This window comes from Rana temporaria, chromosome 10, assembly GCF_905171775.1.
Source record: "Rana temporaria chromosome 10, aRanTem1.1, whole genome shotgun sequence".
NCBI classification, from domain to species: Eukaryota; Metazoa; Chordata; class Amphibia; order Anura; family Ranidae; genus Rana; species Rana temporaria.
Window position 1 is genome coordinate 7,035,828 of NC_053498.1, and position 22,730 is coordinate 7,058,557.

General features: G+C 45.0%; 1 protein-coding gene across 1 annotated transcript; it reads right to left on the reverse strand.

The window, feature by feature from the left end:
- Positions 1-5,183: 5,183 nt before the first annotated feature.
- UPK1A (uroplakin 1A) lies at positions 5,184-22,227 on the reverse strand. The gene is made up of 8 exons (XM_040327094.1): positions 22,120-22,227; positions 18,228-18,306; positions 12,560-12,760; positions 12,399-12,473; positions 10,489-10,596; positions 9,975-10,154; positions 7,316-7,399; positions 5,184-5,832 (listed from the first exon to the last, which is right to left on the reverse strand). The coding sequence occupies exons 2-8, from the start codon at positions 18,288-18,290 to the stop codon at positions 5,788-5,790; spliced, it is 756 nt and encodes a 251-aa protein (XP_040183028.1). The 5' UTR covers positions 18,291-18,306; positions 22,120-22,227; the 3' UTR covers positions 5,184-5,787.
- Between the last annotated feature and the right edge of the window lie 503 nt (positions 22,228-22,730).

Sequence of the window (22,730 nt, forward strand, 5' to 3'; positions counted from 1 at the left end):
CCCACCATCACTCTTTTTTGCTGCTTCATAATTTATTTAACGTTCAACCTTTCTGTGGCTAGGTAAGGAAGGGGTCCCGCCCTCGCCTGACATCCTACCGGCCTGCAGAAAAACCAGAGATTGCCTGTAACCCACCGCCCTCTCCCCCTATCTTGCGCTGGACGGCGTTCCGAAGGCGTTGTTCCCGCGGCGCAAGGTTTCTCTCTTCAAGTGTTGTGAACAGAAACTACCTTTTTGTAGAGTTGTATGTGTGTCAGTCTGGGGAGCTTTTGATTGGTCGTTAAAAGCCAAAAGGAGCGCTGGCGTCTAAGCGAGAAACCCGGCTGATTAGGCGCTGATGGAAGCGGCAACCCAAATCCAACCAAAAACTTTTTTTTTTTGGATAGGGGAAAGATTAAACTCTATGATTTTTTTTTTTTGCTGTGTCCCCATTGGAGGATATCCATTACTTCCCATCCTGTAGACACTGTCATGACCTACGGGGTGTCATAGGGAATTTCTCAACAGGGGACCGCAATAAAAAAAAAACATGACAATGGATTGAAGCCTCTTCTCTATCCAAAAAAATAAATGCCATTCATTGAAAAATTGTACATGTAATACCACATTTTGGCCACTAGGTGTAGTTGAGGAGCAACATTTTTTTGATGTTAACCTGTTCACTTCCCAGCAGGAGTTGGCAGTGAGAACCAGAGTTCATCGCAGCCTTGCTTTAAGACGGGGCCCCTTTAAGCTTGTTGGGGGGCGTAGCCGAAGCTCAGTCACTGCATAGGTACATTGAAGGGAAGCCTTTTTTTTGGGGACCAAACTGCGCTCCATGATGCCGTTTCTTTAACTCCTTCATGGACACAGGGGGACCAAATCGCGCATCGTCCGCGATTCCTCCATACACAGCCGCCACAATTTCACCACACGCCGTGTAGAACATCCTAAGCCATGCCAACACTCGTAATTTTTTTTTTTTTTTTTTGCGGCATGCAGGCGACTTTTTACGCTAGCCGGACCATGGAGCAGTGTTACGTTGTGCGCACCAATCCGGCGGTTGGGCAACTCCGTTGTATGCCAACCATATCTGAGAATGAAGGAAAGGATCAGAAAGAGTGAACCATGGTCAAGCCATCTGGAGGAATAAAATAATACCAACAAGTTCACTGTGTAGAAACTAAGGGGTGCATCTAAAAAAAATGTTTAAAATGGATAGCGGTTTCGTCCTTTGAAATGGCTCGTACATTTAGGGGTAGATAAATAAAAACTTACGACGGGCGTATCAGTAGATACACCGTCGTAAATCTGAATCCGCGCCGTTGTATATTTTAGCATATTCTCAAACTGAGATACGCTTAAATATTGCTAAGATACGACTGGCGTAAGTCTCCTACGCCGTCGGATCTTAACTGCATATTTACGCTGGCCGCTAGGGGCGTGTACGCCGATTTACGCCAAGAATATGTAAATCAGCTAGATACGCCTATTCACGAACGTACGCCCGGCCGTCGCAGTAAAGATACGTCGTTTACGTAAGGGGTTTTCAGGACGTAAAGATAAACCACCAAAAACATGGCGCAGCCAATGTTAAGTATGGACGTCGGAACCGCGCCGAATTTTTCACCTTTTACATTGTTTGCGTAACTCATCCGTGAATGGGGCTGGCCGTAATTTACGTTCATTTTGAAAGCATTGACGATTTGCCGACGTCACTGGGATACGTCCACGGGCGGCACATGCGCCGTTCGATCGAAACGTCATTTACGTGGGGGTCACAGTTAATATGCATAAAACACGCCCACAGCTTCAAAATTTGAATTAGGCGGGCTTACGCCGGCCCTAATACGCTACGCCGCCGTAACTTCGGTGGCAAAATCGTTGAAAATACCATACTCGCCTCTCAAAGTTACGGCGGCGTAGTGTATTAGGCGGGCTTACGCCGGCCCTAATACGCTACGCCGCCGTAACTTCGGTGGCAAAATCGTTGAAAATACCATACTCGCCTCTCAAAGTTACGGCGGCGTAGTGTATAGGAGATACGCTACACCCGCCTAAAGGTACGTGAATCTACCCCTTATTCTGTGTAAAAGGGGCAAAATTCGAATGTTCTCAGGCTATATTCTCTGCCAATCGACTGTCATTTAATGAAAATGAATGGGGGAAAATACCATTATGCGGCCACTAGATGGCGGTGCTTATCGCAAAGTATGCTCCTCAACCCCATCTAGTGGCCGAAATGCTGCATTTTCCCCCACACTTTTTCAATTAATCTTTCAGTTTCGCTAAATGAGATGGACAAACAGCTGCGCACTTTTTTTTTTAAATGCACCCTCTTAGTGAAAAAAATAAATAAAAAAAAAAACACCAATTTGTTCAGCCAACTCTCGGTTGGATCCACCAAAATGCACTCCGGTAACTTTTTGGGGCTCACCGGGGCCAAAACCAAACCCCAGCGGCGTCACTTTAATGCCTGTACTGAACACCCCGCCACGTCGGCAACTTTATCACACACGGATTGTAGCGGCTGCACGTCCCAGGCAGCCGGTTGTACCGATAGTCGTTGTATATATGTGTTTTGGATCAGTAATAAGAGGCCTTTTATTTTTCCCACTCTTAATCCACAAATGTAACAATAAACGATGACCTTTTCCACCAAATTGGCCATATGCAGGTTACTGGGCGCAGGGGGGTGTGACCTTTCGCCGCATAGTAACAAAACCGATGCATGGCGTCATCGGCCCGGAAGAAACTCCTCCCCCCCCCCCCCCCCCGGGACATGGCTGTAGGCTGCGTTTTCCGTCACGTGCGTTTGCTTCTCAGTCCCGTCACAGTCAGGCTTTATACCATGCAGACTAGGCCGAGTCAGCCGCGTACTTTGTAGATTCAACATGCCGACCGCAGACTTTGGAGACTAAATAAAAAAAAAAATTAAAAATGTTTAACAGTTGTCTTATCATCATGCATTAAAACTGTAGCATGTGTGATAATAACCTGGTTCTCATTCGTTCTTCCTTATTTATTACAGCCAACGCTCTTCTCTTGCCCTCAGTTTGGGGTTTTGTAGCCTGGTGGACCAGACCTTTGCAACAGAGTCCCAGTTGGGGGAAAATAATGGGTCAGTTGGACCATTATTGAATGTCCAGGCAATGGAAACTTCAGGGCCTATTGGAGTCAAGAGAATGCGAGAAACTTGGGGGTGTCCATAAAGAGAACCCGGGGGCTCCATATATAGGTCTTGAGTATTAGGAAGAGAGCTTGAAGAACCAAAATAGGGAAGTTGGTAAAGGGTTGTGGGGGCAAGTGACATGGTGGACCATTCCCTGCAACATAGTCTCTGAAAGGACTCTACGTTAAGGAAAGGGTCTATTGAACCATCAATAAATGCCCAGGCAATGGAAACTTTAGATGGCCTATTGGAGTTGAGAAACTTGGGGGTGTCCATAGAGAGAACCCAGGGGCTCCATACTGCATTATATAGGTCTTGAGTATTATGAATAGAGCTTGAAGAACCAAAATAGAGAAGAAGGCAAAGGGTTGTGGGGCAAGTGACATAGTAGACCATTCCCTGCAACATAGTATCTGAAAGCACTCTACGTTAAGGAAAAGGTCTATTGAACCATCATTAAATGCCCAGGTGATGGAAACGTATTGGTGTTACAAGAAGGTGAGAAACCTGGTGTGTCCATACTGCATTATATAGGTCTTGAGTATTAGGAATAGATAAGAGGAGAGCTCGGCAAGGGGTTGTGGGGTGAGTGGCATGGTGGGCCAGACCCTGCAACATAGTCCCTGGCACTCTACCTTGCTCCAAGTTGAGGAAAGGGTCTATTGGATCATCATTAAAATGTCCAGACAATGGAAACTTTAGAGGGCCTATTAGATTCAAGAGAAGGTGAGAAACTTGGTGTGTCCATAAAAAGAGAACCCAGGGGGCTCCATGCTGCATTATATTATATAGGTCTTGAGTAGTATGAAAAAAAGCAAAAGAGCTTGAAGAACCAAAATAAAGAATTCAAGGAGTTGTGGGGCAAGTGTCATGGTGGACCATGAGAAACCTGGTGTGTCCATACTGCATTATATAGGCCTTTAGTATTAGGAAGAGGTAAGAAGAGAGCATGGCAAAGGGGTTGGTGGGATGAGTGGCATGGTGGACCAGACCCTGCAACAGAGTCCCTGGCATGACTCTACCTTGTTCCAAAGTTGAGGAAAGGGTCTATTGGATCATATTAAATGTCCAGGCAATGGAAACTTGAGGGCCTTTTAGAGTCAAGATAAGATGGAGGCTCGATACTGAATTATGGCGTGTGGTTCCGATTATTACAACTGGAGTTGCTCCAACTTTAGAAAAGATTTCTGCGCTACTTTGATCGAACACGTATGCTAGCTCTGACCGTAGACCAAGGGAGGGCAACCTGTGGCCCTCCAGCTATTGCAGAACTACAAGTCCCATCATGGCTCTGGGAGTCATGGTTGTAACTTCCAGTCTTGCAACGCCTCATTGGACATGTAGATTCACACCAACTGGTAGACATGTGCATTCGTTTTCGTTCCGAATTTCTGGGATTTTCGCGTTCGTCTTAAACGATAACGAGTGCGCAGACTCCTGCGGTTCGATAGACATGAAGATTCGACGAAGCAGCCAAGAACATACGATCGCCGCGAGCGGACATTTATGGTCAAATGCTCCACCCACAGGCTATAGAATTCTAATGTTGGTTGACTAGTAATAATAATTAATAAATATAATTACTACTAGTTATACAACATTAGAATTCTACTATAGCTTTTGGGCAGAGCATTCGACCGGAAATGTACGATCGTGGCGTCGTACAGTTTAGCTGCTTCGTCGAATCTTCTTAGAACATTCGCCGGACACCATAAGCCTTCAATTGACAGATTCAACCTTAATTCGGATGAGTGCATTTTTTACTGAAACAAAATAAATAAAAACTAATTTCGGGAGTAACTAAATAAATGTATTTTTTGGACGAAATTCCAAAAACAAAATATTTCATTGTGCACATGTCTACTAATTGGAGGGCCGCAGGTTGCCCACCGCGGTCGTAGAATTATGTAAAGTCACATCATTTTTATATACTTATATATAAAAATAAAAAAAAACGAAATTACATTATAAGAACACTTTATTATATAAACAAAAACATACATAAAAAATAGAAGTGTTGGTCAAACAAAAGTCAGCTTCATCAAAAATGTATTCTCAGCTCGGAAGGGGTGAGGGGGGTCCCATTTTCCTTAACGCATTCCATATTTAACAATTGAAACCTAAATCGGGGTGGGGATAGCGATTTTAATCAGCTTCCAATTTATATAAAAAGTAGTGAAAAAAAAAATACCAGAACATAAACCGCTTATACAATAAAATCACCGGCGGACGATGAAATATTATATCCGTATTTCTGATGATGGTGGAACGGCAACCTTCGCCAACAGTACTCGAACGTTCAAGAGGACCCACCTTCCACAAACCATCAAATTGGCTTCTTCAAGGGACACAAAATGGCTGCCATGTTGATAATATACCTACTTTAAGCAGATGTAAAGTGTGACCCAAAAGCATTTTTTTGGATTTACAGGTAACCTCCAAAATGAGAAAATTGCCAAGCCAAGAATAGCTTGGGAGTCCATGGTGACACCAAAATGTATTTTTTATTTACATTATATGTACTGCTTATCACAGAGGAGCAACAAGTCCTAAATAATTGTAGGAGGGTTAGTGGTTCAAGATCCCTGCGATAATCCTCCTTGGGTCTCCTCCATACAGTGTCCAAATTTCAGGCCTCACATGCTAAAGTAGTGGTACATGGCGGCAAACATCACCAGCATCTGAAAGGAAGACGGGAGATGTCAGAAGACGGTCAAAAGCAGCTGAATATACAGAACATACAGCTGGTTGATGTACTAAAAACACCAGTATATCATCCATTATGTCCAAAATTTAAAAAAAAATATCCAAGATTACTGCAAGTGATCTGTATGGAGTTCGTAAACTACATCATTGTTGTAATCATTTGTGGCCCAACGCCGAGCCCTTCCTTCCCTCCCTCGGCCCAACGCCGAGCCCTTCCTTCCCTCCCTCGGCCCAACGCCGAGCCCTTCCTTCCCTCCCTCGGCCCAACGCCGAGCCCTTCCTTCCCTCCCTCGGCCCAACGCCGAGCCCTTCCTTCCCTCCCTCGGCCCAACGCCGAGCCCTTCCCTCCCTCGGCCCAACGCCCAGAGCTTCTTTTCTTCGGCCCAACGCCGAGCCCTTCCTTTCTTCCTTCCCTCGGCCCAACGCCGAGCCCTTCCTTTCTTCCTTCCCTCGGCCCAACGCCGAGCCCTTCCTTTCTTCCTTCCCTCGGCCCAACGCCGAGCCCTTCCTTTCTTCCTTCCCTCGGCCCAACGCCGAGCCCTTCCTTTCTTCCTTCCCTCGGCCCAACGCCGAGCCCTTCCTTTCTTCCTTCCCTCGGCCCAACGCCGAGCCCTTCCTTTCTTCCTTCCCTCGGCCCAACGCCGAGCCCTTCCTTTCTTCCTTCCCTCCCGTGGCCCAACGCCGAGCCCTTCCTTTCTTCCTTCCCTCCCGTGGCCCAACGCCGAACCAAATATTTTTTCATTTTGCCTACAGGGGAGGAGTTATAATTTTAGACAGATTTAATCTGCCATCTTCATCTGTGCTTCTTTTCTACTCACTTCCTGTCTTGCCTCCCACATAAGAAGCAAGGCCAAGGGCGAGCCCATCGTTGGGCCACTGCAGCCAAATATTCATTTGGCCTACAGCGGTTAAGCGTTAAAATTTTAGAAAGAATAAGTCTGCCATCTTCATCTCTGCCGCTTTTTTATTCACTTTAGGTCTTACCTACCACATAAGACATGAGGACACAGAGGGCACCTAAATCTTGACAGAGGTTCTCATCTTTAATATTTTATTTAATATAAGATTTTTTTCCAGTCTACGCCCACATTTGAAAAAGGGATTTTCAGGTCTTGGTGACCACACAAAGCGAGGGCAAATCTCTCCGGTAGCTACAGAAACCGCCATAAATAAGAAAACTCAACCAGGTCAAAACTCTTCACCTAGAACTGTGCAGAAAAGGTAGTTTGAAATGTTCACTGAACTTCGAGCCTCATTAAAGCCATCGTTCTAAAAATGGCTAAGAGCAAGAAGGTCTATGGTGCCCAATCCACGAAGAGACCTTCTGTATTGCCATTGAAGTCACTGGTGCATACAGTTCCTTTTCACCAATCCCATTACATCTGCCCGGAACAACTCATCAATATAGATTAGTAAATAAAGAGGACATTGAAACCTTCTGGATTGTGTCCAACTTACCGTCCACATTAGGATAGCAAACCCAAACCAGGAGATGCCCCAAGTGTAGCTGTTGATGGCGTGTATTATGTGGTCCGAACAGCCCTGGAAGAAAAATTTCAAAGTCTTACATCTCAGTTATTTTTGTTTGGTATATTTCAGATACCAATTGCAAGTCCAAGGTTGCCCACATGGTACCATTCGAGTGTATGATCTTTGCCCAAACCCTTTCTGATCTACCAGCAGCTGTTTAGTGTGAGGGCATTACCCATCAATTTCTTCTAGTTATACTCGATCTGGTTGGTGCTTCCATGGCAATTGTTAAATCACAAGAAAATTCTACAATCCGATTGAAAAAGAAATGGCAACCACTTTGTAGCATGACAGCTTACCTCATACATTTAGTTTATTCCCAATTAGGTAGGCCCTCATACTACATAGTTATAGGCAAATCTAATGAAGGTGAAATTTATGACTAACAAATATTTTGGATAGAATTGGCAAGGTTTAGACAAATTTACTGCTTTGCTGTATCTCCTTTGGAAAGTCTTTCTGTCACTTTGTCCCAGAAGAGGCCCCCCTCGTTGGGGGGCCGTCCCAGAAGAGGCCCCCCTCGTTGGGGGGCCGTGCCAAAAGAGGCCCCCCTCGTTGGGGGGCCGTGCCAAAAGAGGCCCCCCTCGTTGGGGGGCCGTGCCAAAAGAGGCCCCCCTCGTTGGGGGGCCGTGCCAAAAGAGGCCCCCCTCGTTGGGGGGCCGTGCCAAAAGAGGCCCCCCTCGTTGGGGGGCCGTGCCAAAAAGAGGCCCCCCTCGTTGGGGGGCCGTGCCAAAAAGAGGCCCCCCTCGTTGGGGGGCCGTGCCAAAAAAAGGCCCCCCTCGTTGGGGGGCCCAGCCAAAAAGAGGCCCCCTCCGTTGGGGGGCCCAGCCAAAAGAGGCCCCCCCCGTTGGGGGGCCCAGCCAAAAGAGGCCCCCCCCCGTTGGGGGGCCCAGCCAAAAGAGGGCCCCCCCCCGTTGGGGGGCCCAGCCAAAAGAGGCCCCCCCCGTTGGGGGGCCCAGCCAAAAGAGGCGAGATAGTATGTTTCTTCTGTTTAAGGCCACAGTTATGATGTTGTGATCTTCAGTTCAACAAATGGAAAGTTTGGCAGCTGATATATGTAGCGCCTGTGTACTTCCAAGTACCGGTGCTATTAAAAGTTAAGGGATGATCAGAGTGTAGTTTACTTTGATTCTGATTGCAATTCTACAAAGGGTCTCTGTTTCGGCTGGGCTGTGGGTCCATTCTGTTGTTCCTGGGGTGTTATACCACCCCAGGGAGACAGGTGGCGCCAGTGGAGTTCAGGTTGGGGTGCCTCTTGCCAGCAGCCAATCGGGAGGGAGTTTCTCTTGCGGGGCATGCTGGGGGAGGGTACTTCTGGAGCAGACGACATTAAGGCGGGGCTCTTTTCCTGAGGTGGCACCCACCTTTAGGGTGACCACACATCACGGCCCCCCCTGGCGATATGGCCTACCAGGCCGGGGTCTGCGTGCCACGTGGTGTTCCTGGTTCCGGGACCATGTTGGCCTGGAACATTTAAAGCTGTGGCGGGGCCCCAGTATTCGACTGGGTCCCCAATTCTGAGAAGATCCCAAGCAAGATAGCTCTTCGGTGGGGAGTCCGCCTGAGGAGAGCCAAGAGAGGCTGGCAATCCAACAGGGCCTAGACAATCCATCAGGGATCAAGGTAACCGGACACGGAGGGGTTGGATGTCAGCAACCTGTCAGTCGGTAACCTGATTGAAAATACTACCTGAAGGCGATTCGAACGCAAATTCTACCAAGGAGGATTGTCTCCATGATCTAAGTTCTAGGGAGGGTCTGTGGCAGAGATCTTTTCCCTCAAAGTTCGAGTGATACTCTGGCTGCCAGGTCGGTGTGAGAGGCCTGTCCAGGTACACTATGCCCCCTCTGGCTGGAGTGGCGACGAAAGTAAAGTATCGTTGGAAGCAGGACTGTTTCCGTATCGTAAAGCCTGAATCTGCTATTTCTTCTCCTCCATCTTTGCTACCTACCTCAAGTTTTACCGTTTACCGTGTTGGGTAAAATAAAAGCACAAGAAAAGACACCTGCTGTGTGGACATTCCATTGCTTTGGCTCTCATCGTCTACCTTAGACGGCCGAGTCACAGAGGTAACGTGCCACCCAATCTACAACCAGCCGGCTCCTTCGGGGGTGAGCGCTACATATACATACAGAGTACCCTCCTCTTCAGATTGGGTTCTGTAGAGTGAAAGGACAAGAGTCAAACTTTGGATATCAGTCAAGATAAAGTTTTTATTTCTCACAAGTTTTTTTTAAGACTTTACACCCCACTCTTTTTGGGGCTTATACAAGGACCGCCCTTCATCAGGGCCAACACCTTCGTTGTCAATTCTTGAAATAATTTTATTTTATTGTGTCAAACAAAACTCGTATCTGGACTGATAACCATGGGCTCTCGTGCTTTCACTCTACATACACCAACTAAACTGGGGACCCCATCAAAGCCCTCTTGAGCATTAGAGAGATGCTACGAAACAATCACCTTACCCAATCGGAAGCCCCACCGAGCTTGAAGTTCACCCCAATATTTGAGTCTGGAGATTGGCGACAGGCAGACAGGCGCATACAACGTTGTCATAGCTGATAAAATAGCGGTCGCTTCTTACCTGGGCGTAGATGTACGGGGAAAGTCCCACGCTGCAGCCTGGTTGATTTTTGATCTGAAAGTTGTCATCTCTTGCACAGCACCAAAACGGCCAGGGTGCAGTCGTCTCAGGATAGATATTGCGGAAAGTTGAGCCGTAGTTGATCCAGTCGGCAGGCCCATCCACAGCGCAGCAACTTTTCTGCAAAGCAAGAAATCACATTGCACTTTAAACCATTCGGTTAACTGCAGGACCAAATCATATAAAATACTCTGAAGTTTAATGGGCAGAACTTAAAATGTGGGCAAGGTATCGGGGGTAGTTTCTAAAGAGACCCAAATATCAGAGCAATATTGCGCAATACCAAAAAAAAATTATAAGAGGGCCAGCTTAATTTTGAGTTTTAGATTTCGTTTTCTAACCAAACCTCGTCTAAGAAACCAACGGTACACTTTACCAAGGGTCATCATTTAAAAAAATCTAGGTTGATCCAACAAAATGGGGACAGTCCACAAGCAGAACCCCTTGTGCTTACCTCCAGCATGATTCTGTTCCAGAACATGGTTATCTCCTTGCCCTGATTCGTAGAATTATCTGCATAGTACCTAAGCATCTGCTGCTTGATTATATTGGAATTTATCATCTAGAAAGAGACAACGAGTGAGCGTGACAAATCAAGCAACCTCTATGGAAATCACAAAACACTAAAAACCAAAATTTGGAACAGCCAGACTTGGCATAAGAAAAAAAAACAATGTGCAAAGCCAGAAAGGTCAACCAATATTAATTTACAATAGGGGACTGTTTTTTTTTTTTTTTTAGGGCTCCTGAGCCTTGCACACTATTTTAGAGAAAATATTCACCAAGCCCATAACCCATACACCAATCCTCCTTGCATTCCTAAGACTAACACAACCGGTAACCTCAATAGTAGCCCATACACCAACCCTTCATATAACTCATACCCAACCCTCTGCAAATCCCCAGGACTACGATAGACTAACCAACAAGCTTCTATACCCGCCCTTCCAATAACCCACACCCAACCCTCTGTAAATCCCACACGGAACCCCTTTCATATCACCTAGCTTGTAACCTCAACAGTAGCTCATACACAAACATTTCCCATAACTCCCACCTAACCTTCTACGTAAATCTAACACCCAACCCTTCCCATAGCCCCAAGACTCCCCTAACCTGTAACCACAACAGTAGCCCATACACTAACCCTTCCAATAACTCACACCCAACCCTCTCCATATCTCCAAGACTCACATAACCTGTAACCTCAACAGTAGCCCATACACCAACCCCTCCCATTGTTCACACCCACCCAAGCCCCCTTATATCCCCACGATTTACCTAGTCCAACCTAAACACAAGCCCATACACCAACCCTTCCCATAACTCACACTTCTCACTTCTGCGTAACTCATGCGCAACCCTCTCCATATCCCCAAGACTCGCATAGCCTGTAACCTCAACAGTAGCCCATACACCAACCCTTCCCATAACTCACACCCAACCCTTCCCATAGCCCCAAGACTCACCTAACCTGTAACCACAACAGCAGCCCATACACCAACCCTTCCAATAACTCACACCCAACCCTCTACATATCGCCAAGACTCGCCTAGCCTGTAACCTCAATAGTAGCCCACACACCAAACTTTCTCATAGCTCACATCCAACCCTCAACATAAACCCCACACTTAACCCTTTGTGAATTCCCAAGAGTCACCTAGCCTGCAACCTCAACAGTAGCCCATACACCAACCCTTCCCATAACCAACACCCAACCCTCCTCACATCCCCAACCCAAAGACTTCCCTACTCTGTAACCTCAATAGTAGCCCACACACCAAACTTTCTCATAACTCACATCCAGCCCTTGACATAAACCCCACACTTAACCCTCTGAATCCCCAAGAGTCATCTAGCCTGCAACCTCAACAGTAGCCCATACACCAAACCTTCCCATACCTCACACCCAACTCTTGACAAACCCCACACTTGATACTTTGCGAATACCCAGGAGTCACTAAGCCTGTAACCATCTACAGTAGCCCATACGCCAACCCTTCCCATAACCCACACTTACCCAACCCTCTGTTTAAATCCCACACCCAACCCTCCCCATATACAAGACTTACCTACGCCAACCTCAACAGTAACCCATACACCAATCCCACCTGTAAATCTACTTACTATCCCAAACTCCAACCCCAAATCTTCATTTAATCCTTACATTTACCATTCCTTCAGTAAGCTTAACCCATCATTTTTATATTCCTATTCCTGCTGTGAAACTAGCCTGTACCACCAAATTCAACTCCTTGGATACTCCTTATTCTGCAACTTTGTGCCCGAACCAATGTCAAGCCTCAGTATTTAGTACGTCTTCCCCCCGGCAAAGTCTAATCAGTCATCATAACCATGACTTACATAGTCCCGATGTGTAAAGGACGTTATGCAGGAAGCACATTCGAATATATAGACGATCATCATCAGCACCAGATACTGGAGAAGAAATAAAATGGAGAGTTATAATCCACATTTCTCGTTCTCAATCCCGGTCATGCCAGACTACACAACCAACTGCTTACCACAATCAGCATGGTGCGACTGCCCCTCATCGCCGCCACTATTCCATACAATCCCAGGAGAAAGAAAGCAAAACCGCAGAAGATTGCAATCCAACTGCCTGCGAACACGTCATCCTTACCAGTCACCCCCAGCACCGGGTATACGTAGTATGGGTCTGTAGTGGCCCAGATGGTTTCGGCGAACAGCGCCAGGCCACAGAGCTGCAACGAAAAATCGAAACGGGTCAGAAAAGTGAAATCCATATTTGATGAATGACAATTTATAGGAAAAGTTCTCATTACTGGAAAAGCTTTATACATACAGTATAGGCAATTTCACTTGCCCAGATATTGTATATAAAAAAATTATATAGCATAAAAAACAGACGGGATCATTCTATAGATGGCCTGTAACATATTTATTGGTTGAACTAGAGGCACTTGTGACTTTTTCAGCCAGACTAATTATAACTATATAGAGATCAATAGAGATATAGAAAATATATTAAAAATTATAAAATTTAAAAAAAATCTCTCTATTGATCTCTACATACTGTAGTTATAATTAGTCTGGCTGAAAGAAGACACAAGTCCATCTAGTCAACCAATGTCACATGCAATGTGTGAAATTTTAGGCAATTTTTATTTTTATTTTTTTAGGATATATTAGTATGTGGATTTAATTCAAGTTACTGTAGAATTAAAATAACTTAACACATTTGAATACAATTAAAATCAATTAAATAAAAATAAATGCAATGACAACAGTTTGAGGTTTTTGCTCTCAAGCTAGTGAGGAATATATATATATATATATATATATATATATATATATATATATATATATATATATATATATATATATATATATATATATATATATATATATATATATATATATATATATATATATATATATATATATATATATATATATATATATATATATATATTTTTTTTTTTCCTCACTAGCTTGAGAGAAAAAACCTCAAAAACTGTTGCCATTGTATTTATTTGTATTTAATGGATATTAATTGTATTCAAATGTTTTAAGTTATTTTACTTCTACAGTAAGTTGAATTAAATCCACATACTAATATATCCTAAAAAAATAAAAATAAAAATTGCCTAAAATTTCACACATTGCATGTGACATTGGTTGACTAGATGGACTTGTGTTGTGTCTTCTTTCAGCCAGACTAATTATAACTATATAGCGATCAATAGAGTTTAAAAAAAATAATAATAATAATAAAAATAATAAAAATAATAAAAATAATAAAAATAATAAAAATAATAAAAATAAAAATAATAAAAATAATAAAAATAATAAAAATTATTATTTTTATTATAATAAAAATAATAATAAAAATTATATATATATATATATATATATATATATATATATATATATATATATATTTTTTTTTTAATAATTAATTAATGTCAGCCATTTTACTTTAAAAAAAAATTATATAATAAATAAAAATGAAAGAGATATATATATATAATTATTAAATACAATTTCAGCTATTTTACTTCTATGGCAAGATTATTTTACCCCCCCCCCCCCACTAGCTTGAGAGAGCAAAAACTAAAAAAAAAAACTGTTGCCATTGCATTTTTAATTGATTTTAATTGTATTCAAAATATTTTGGGTCATTTTCATTCTACAGTAACTTGAATTAAATCCACTGTGTGTGTGTGTGTGTATGTGTGTGTATGTGTATATATATATATATATATATATATATATATATATATATATAATAATTTTATAGCTACAACACGGGCATGTAATGCTTTGCCTAGGAGCGTTCTCTAGATCGCCCAATTTCACACATTGCCTGTAACATATAAAGATCAACAGATTTATTTTTATTGAAATCAATTTTAAATTTATTTCAATATTTTTTTTTTTATTAGTATTTTAATTCTACGGTAACTTGAATTAAAACCACATACTACTTATATATTCTATCACTTTTTGTTAATAATTTTATAGCTCAAAACCCCCCTCCTCCCCCCATATGAAATTCACATTGTGCTGCACCCATAAGCATGTGAATAACTGTTGCCTTTGCATTCATAATGTGAAAAAATTAAATAAAAAAAAAAAAAAAAAAATGACAATAGTGCTGCAATTCTTATCGTGAACTTTCCATATTTTGGACAGTTTGTCCGGTCCTGAAGCTGACAAGCACCAAACCGCACAGTACAGAATTGCATGGCTCCCCCTGCTGGCAAAGCACGTATTGAAAAAAAAAAAAAGGAAAAATGCTGATCAAGAAACAACCCCCCCCCCCCCTTCCTTGTGCCCCCACCTCACCTGCCATTAAAAACAAAAACACCAATTCGAAAAATCTGGTCCCTCCACTATCCATTGTGAGATTGTGCATAGAAGAGCCCAGCCGGACCTGAATAGCGACATTCCACATTCCTGTAGATGGGGCCATTCGCAGCACATGGGTCGGAATTTACATTTTTTGCTTCCTTGAATGTGAAATGCCCCACTTGTTTTTTTTTGTTCTTTATTTTTTTTTTTAAAATAACTTTGTCCAAGGAGGAAGACCCCACATAGGGTTTGACCAGGAACCCAGATGGGAAATTTGCCCCATGCCAGGGAAGCCATGAGGGCTGTCTTAATGAATGGGCACATCTGAGCCCTGCCCAGGGGCTCCAAGTGCATGGATATTCAGGGGCAGGAAAAGGGGGCTGTGTTGGAGGGGAGGTGCATTGGCAATTTGGCTGCTCCGGGGGGGGGGGCTGCCAACTGACTTACCTCTACTCCCATGCAGACACCAAGTTGAGAAGTGGGGGGTGAGGGGCCGAAAATGGCTTCTCACCAGGCGGGGCCTCTAATAATTTGGGGGGCACTCCGCAGCTTTGTGGGGCCCTAAGCGGCTTGCATAGTGAGCCTATAGGGCGGATCGGCCTTGAATGTCACTTATCAGAAGGAGCAGTGGCTGGCTTGTGCTGAAGAGAGGATGGGGACACCTGATGGATGGGACACCCAATGTAGGGGGATGGAGCATTGTAATGGGGACACCCAATGTAGGGGGATGTGCATTGTAATGGGGACACCCAATGTGGGGGGATGGAGCATCGTAATGGGGACACCCAATGTAGGGGGATGGAGCATCGTAATGGGGACACCCAATGTAGGGGGATGGAGCATCGTAATGGGGACACCCAATGTAGGGCGGGGCATTGTGATGGGGACACCCAATGTAGGGGGATGGAGCATCGTAATGGGGACACCCAATGTAGAGGGGTGGAGCATTGTAATGGGGACACCCAATGTAGAGGGGTGGAGCATTGTAATGGGGACACCCAATGTAGGGGGATGGAGCATTGTAATGGGAACACCCAATGTAGGGGGATAGAGCATCGTAATGGGGACACCCAATGTAGGGCGGGGCATTATGATGGGGACACCCAATGTAGGGGGGGGCGCATTGTGATGGGGTTACCGTTACCCAATGTAGGGGGGGCACCGTGATGGGGACATTGGGGGGCATTGTGATGAGGACACCCAATGTGGGGGGGGGGGGTATTGTGATGAGGACACCCAATGTGGGGGGGGGGGGCATTGTGATGAGGACCTGCGCTGTAGCACATGCCATGCGTTGTATGTCCTAAAAAGGCTCATGGGGGAAGGTAGGCACTATGGGGGGGCATTCATTTTGAATGCACATTAACTCCCAGGAGAGAGAAAACATCTCTGCTCCCCCCCCCCTCCTCCGTCACCCTGCAGCAGACGGGCCAAGCTGGCCGGGTTGTGCATTCTCTGAATATACAGGAAAGACGAGTTCTCTAAACACATCAAAACCACAGCAACTGTGAATGCAGAGTTTTGGTTTCGGGGGGAACTTAATGATTGACCGGGATTGGTCAGCCTACAAATCATATGGAGATTCTTGTTACCAGACCCCTGGAGATCAGACTAGTCATTCCACAGCGAACCATTCCCTCCTTTATATCAGGGACCCCCCCCCCCTCCCTCCCTCCCAGCCACATGTCCTGGATAACAAGCTGGATCATAGTAATTGTATCAGTCAGTATTTCCTCAGTCTCCTCTCCCCCCAGTGATCACTTAGACTGTGCGTCGTAACTTTGTTGGCGAAAGGCTGCAACGGGGGCTGATCTGTGTAAGACAATGAACGCCTGACCAGAACAGGCATCAAGATTTACATGATCTCATCATCTCTGAGCCAATCAGAAAGCCCGTACCCATCAGCAGGCCCGGACTGGCCATAAGGCATATGCCCGGTGGGCCGTGGCGGCCCGTGGGATGCATGTCACGTCTCCTCCTAGTGTAACATGCAGGGGGTCCAGAACCGTTAGGGGGGTGTGTGTGACAAACTGTGGGGTGCTGTGTAATGTAAAGGGGTATAGTGATGCAGGGGGCTGTGTAATGTAAAGGGGTCCAGAGGTGCAGGGGGCTGTGTAATGTAAAGGGGTGCAGGGTGCTGTGTAATGTAAAGGGGTGCAGGGGTGCTGTGTAATGTAAAGGGGTCCAAAGGTGCAGGGTGCTGTGTAATGTAAAGGGGCCCAGAGGAGCAGGGTGCTGTGTAATGTAAAGGGGTCCAGAGATGCAGGGTGCTGTGTAATGTAAAGGGGTCCAGAGATGCAGGGTGCTGTGTAATGTAAAGGGGTCCAGAGGTGCAGGGTGCTGTGTAATGTAAAGGGGTCCAGAGGAGCAGGGGGCTGTATAATGTAAAGGGGCCCAGAGGTGCAGGGTGCTGTGTAATGTAAAGGGCTCCAGAGGTGCAGGGTGCTGTGTAATGTAAAGGGGTCCAGTGGTGCAGGGTGCTGTGTAATGTAAAGGGCTCCAGAGGTGCAGGGTGCTGTGTAATGTAAAGGGGTCTAGAGGAGCAGGGTGCTGTGTAATGTAAAGGGGTGCAGGGTGCTGTGTAATGTAAAGGGGTGCAGGGTGCTGTGTAATGTAAAGGGGTGCAGGGTGCTGTGTAATGTAAAGGGGTCCAGAGGAGCAGGAAATGTTGGTCATCGATTTCTCTATATGCAGCTGCTTCTCCTGTCCAGGGGTACAAGGGGGGGCTGCATGGGTCTGGGATACAGTTGCAGCCCTTGTGAACCCTGTGGGTACCTCCCTGCCTACTTCTGATTAGAGGGACCCTGTCCAGGTGTACATGGAGGGGGCCGCATGGGGCCAGCTCTGTATAGCTGTGTGCGCCTATCTGAGGGGGGAGGGTTCCTCCACATGCAGTCCCCGCTGCTCCTCCTATCCAGCTTCTTCCCGCTATCCCCCCCACCCGCCCTGTGTGCTCTCCTGCCCCTTGTCCCCCTCCACCCTGTCCCCATCAGGGATTACCCTTTCCCTTCTCCTGGGGATGTGTCAGGATGGAGAGTGGTGAAGGGGCCGGTAAATGAGTCTTATCGGCCCCTTCCTTGTCTGAAACCATAGAGTCAGTGAGCCGTACCGATCACCACCTGCCCATTCATAACTAAAAGCATAGTAAACTGTTTACTAGGCTTCAGTTTGTGAATGAACAGGGATCCTCTGTACGGAGCTCTTCCTGTTCATTCATTCTGTGATGCTTCAGGGGGTGGAGATTGAGGGTTCTGTTCCCCCCACGGGTGGGAGGGGGGGCCCCCCCTTCATGGTTTCTTGTAACGGGGCCCCCGGAAGGTTCTTGTTACGCCACCGAGAGAAGCTTCTACTCACCATTATAATCACATTTCCAAATACAATGATCGCCACAAGGCCGGAAGACCCCTTCTCTGCCATCTTCAGCCTCCGTCACCTGCAGGGGACACAACAAGACAAACTCAGCACAGCTTCCATCAAACCTTCCCAGAAATGGCGGCACCAGACCGCGCGACACCAGACCGCGGCAGCGCTGGCCGCTCCTCGTAAAATCAGGTTTACATTTTTGTTAAATATACAGTACCAAAAAAAAATTTGTGTTATATCTACAATACAAAATAAAGTTGATCCTGCCAGAAATCCAGAAGGCTTATGACTTCCTGTGCTCTGTCAGTTACATTGTTTCCAGCCATCTCTAAGAACTTGGGGTCCACAGCCCTCTAGGGGGCGGAGTGGAGTCCTGTCCTGTTTCTGTTGACCTCCTAGTACAATGCAGAGAGTGTTGTCACCCTAGGACAGGAAGTGTTATTGGCAGGATCACCAGGTGAAAACGAATGCAGCCATCTAAGGATTGTAATGCGTTACATTTTTGTTTTTGGGGTTCAGGTGCACTTACAGTGGTCCCCAAACTGCAGCTCGGGGTGGATATGGCCATTTACTTACCTTTATCTGGCCAGTGGGGCACCACTCCCCCCCCCACCGACACCAACCATGGGGCGCCACTCCCCCCACCGACACCAATGAATGGGGCAACATTCCACCCAACCGACACCAATGAATGGGACACCATTCCATCCAACTGAAACCAATGAATGGGGCATCATGCCACCCAACTGACACCAATGACGGGGTACCATTCCACCCAACCGACACCAATGGCGGGGCACCATTCCACCCGACACCAATGAATGGGGCAACATTCCACCCAACCGACACCAATGGACGGGGCACCATTCCACTCAAGCGACACCAATGGACGGGGCACCATTCCACTCAACTGACACCAATGACGGGGCACCATTCCACCCAACCGACACCAATGGCGGGGCACCGTTCCACCCAACCGACACCAATGAATGGGGCACCATTCCACCCAACCGACACCAATGACGGGGCACCATTCCACCCAACCGACACCAATGACGGGGCACCCTTCCACCCAACTGATACCAATGAATGGGGCACCATGCCACTTAACTGACACCAATGACGGGGCACCATTCCCCCTACTGAGATTTCCCTTCACTTCCTGTTGTGTGGAGACAACAGGAAGTGGGAAAATCTCTCCCAAGTTAGAAAACTACCCTCTTAGTGGGTGTCACAGCCTCAGTAGCCGTCATCATCTTAGTGGGCGCACCGATTGGAATGGGCGATTTCCCCTTACATCCTGTACCTTTGACGCAACGCAAAAATGTTGGGTTTCGTCAATCACTACTGTCCCCCAATTACAAAGGTCACCAGATAGAGGGAAAATCTCCACAGCAGGGACACAGACAGCAATAAGAACTGATCGGGGTTCCAACCTCCATCAAAGAAGCTGGCTTGGGAACCTTTATTGGGAGGTCGTTATGATGGAGATATGGGCGTTGCCTTTGCCCACTTGTTTTTACCAGCGCACGTTCCAGAGCGGTCTTCCTCAGCCTTCTACTCCTTAGCGAGTCCCTTCGTATACAAATCGACTTCAAGGGACTGTTGGCTTGTTCCAGGCCAGGGGCTCACCAGGAAACGAAGAAGGGATGAGGACGACGTCCTAGGGCTCCGTAACCTTCACAAACAAGTTTCGTCCTTCATAGCTTTTCCCCCGGACCAGTTCTGCCGCTTGTATGCATTGTGTGAGCCAGGGACTCGAATTATTGAAAGACCGGAACGGGCGACTTTTTAGAAGGTGGGGTCAGCAATGACTGACCCAAAATGCAAGGGGGTCGCCTTTGCCCACCGCCGACCCACAATGCAAGGGGTGCAAGTGTTCTGTTTTCCTACCACCAACCCACAATGCAAAGGGGCCCTTTTCCCACTGCCGACCCACAATGCAAGGGGGCCCTTTCCCCACCGCCGAGCCACAATGCAAGGGGGCCCTTTCCCCACCGCCGAGCCACAATGCAAGGGGGCCCTTTCCCCACCGCCGAGCCACAATGCAAGGGGGCCCTTTCCCCACCGCCGAGCCACAATGCAAGGGGGACCTTTCCCCACCGCCGAGCCACAATGCAAGGGGGCCCTTTCCCCACCGCCGAGCCACAATGCAAGGGGGCCCTTTCCCCACCGCCGAGCCACAATGCAAGGGGGCCCTTTCCCCACCGCCGACCCACAATGCAAGGGGGCACACCCCCAATGTAAGGGGGCATCACTCCCACTGCCCGACGTTCCGCAACCATTTATTCATAGGTCCTTCAGTTTATAGTCCATATAAAAAGATTATAGCGATGTGATTGGTTGTGTTACCATAAAATCTCCATCCACAAGGGGATTAGACGCAAAATCCAGCAGGAGCTCCAAAGTATAAAAGACAAGAGAAGCACCTCTAAGTGTAGCAATAAGTTGCTAAATGTTGTACTTTCATTAAATGTAACCGTATTACTACACTTAGAGGCTCCTCTCTTCTCTTTTATACTCAGATGTGACCTGACAACGCTTGTAGATCAAGACAAAAATTTAATAAAAAATAAATAAAAATATGTTGCTTGTCTTGCAAATGCTCTCAAACCAAGATTTTAGGGTATTTTTTTTTGGATGCAATACCTCCATACCAAAAAAATGCAACAACCAACTTTGTATATACATATTAAAAAAAAGTATAAAATAATAAACCTTCATTCTATTTTTTGGATGTAATACCTCCATACCAAACGCCGTCACATACTGTCCTGGTGTGAAGGACCACAGCCAATCTCAATGCCCAAAACTGCTTTTTTTTTTATTATTTATAAAAGGGATAAACTCTACCACAATTTGGATGCAAACACTGAATCGTTCTTTAAAAAGTATTTAAAAAAGTAGAAAAAAAAACATAAAAAAAGGGTGACACACTCTGAACAAAAAAAAAAAAATTCTCCCAAACTTTCTGCATGAACAAAACCTCAAAATTTGAATGAGAGATAGATATAGATATATATATATATATATATATATATATATATATATATATATATATATATATATATATATATATATATATATATACACACACACACACACATATATATATATATACACACACACACACACACATAAGAAAAAAAAATAATAATAAAAACCTCCAAATTTGAATGTAAAAAAAAAAAAGAAAAAAGAAAAATAAAAACCTCCAAATTTGAATGTAAAAAAAAAAAAGAAAAAAGAAAAAATAATAAAAACCTCCAAATTTGAATGTAAAAAAGAAAAAAGAAAATAAAAATAATAATAAAAACCTCCAAATTTGAATGTAAAAAAGAAAAAATAAATAAAATAATAAAAACCTCCAAATTTGAATGTATATGTTAAAGTATATGTTTTTATGTAAGAAGAATCTATGAATTATATATGTTGATATTTTTTTTAAAAAGTTTGTAAAGATTTTTTCTATGAGAAAAGAATAAAAACAATTTAAATATCAAATTTGAATGTAAAAAAAAAATAATAAAAACCTCCAAATTTGAATGTAAAAAAAAAGAAAAAAGAAAAATAATAAAAACCTCCAAATTTGAATGTAAAAAAAAAGAAAAAATAAAAAAAAAGAAAAACCTCCAAATTTGAATGTAAAAAAAAAAAGAAAAAAGAAAAAAAAATAATAAAAACCTCCAAATTTGAATGTAAAAAAAAAAAAGAAAAAAAGGAAAAAAATAATAATAAAAACCTCCAAATTTGCTGCAGCATTAAAACATTCCCAAGCTATTATGTCCTGGTAATGTTGCACACCAAAAAAATAAAAAATAAAAAAGCAATGAATATCTTAGATGAATGGGGTACAGTTCCTAAAAAGAAGCACAGAGCTCACCTGTCCTCCAGCTCTCTCTCAGGTGTAATGTCTCCGCCTCGCCCCCTCCACTGATACTTATAGGCTCCGCTGGAAGCTGCACAGACCTGGAGCCCTCTGTGTAGACTGGAGCCTGGCAGGTGGGTGGGGTCTTCTTAGGTCTCCTATCTAAAGGTGGTGCATAAAGTTTTGGGGGGTGGGCGGAGCCAGTGGTCCACATACCTGAAATAAGGAGGAGTTAACCCTTTTCACTTGGGGACAGTGATGTGTTTACAAGCTGGGAGGGGAAGTCAGACTGGTTTGTAGCAAAACAAAGATACAGATGGTGATGGAGCTCAGCAGAAGTTTAGATAAGGACAAGCATTTTAATATTTTGGAGGCTGGGGGTATAAAATGGCAAATAATGCATTAGATTTGAGGGACTTTACCACTTAAAGGGGTTGTAAAGGTATTTTTTTTAAATAACAAACATACCATGCTTACCTTCACTGTGCAGTTCGTTTTGCACAGAGTGGCCCCCGATCCTCGTCTTCTGGGGTCCCTTGGTGTCTCGGCTCCTCCCCGCAACAGCTAACCCCCGTTCTGGGAAGCACTCTCCCAAGGGGGTTAGTTTGCAGGCGCGCTCCCGTGAT

Bases quoted from the DNA above. Each gene is read 5' to 3' on its own strand.
- UPK1A (XM_040327094.1), bottom strand. From the start codon at position 18,290: ATGGCAGAGAAGGGGTCTTCCGGCCTTGTGGCGATCATTGTATTTGGA. The intron at 10,597-12,398 runs GTAAGTCATGGT...GTCTCTTTCTAG, and splicing joins CCTTTACACATCGGGACTAT to ATGATAAATTCCAATATAAT. The intron at 10,155-10,488 runs GTAAGCACAAGG...CTTGCTTTGCAG, and splicing joins GGAACAGAATCATGCTGGAG to AAAAGTTGCTGCGCTGTGGA.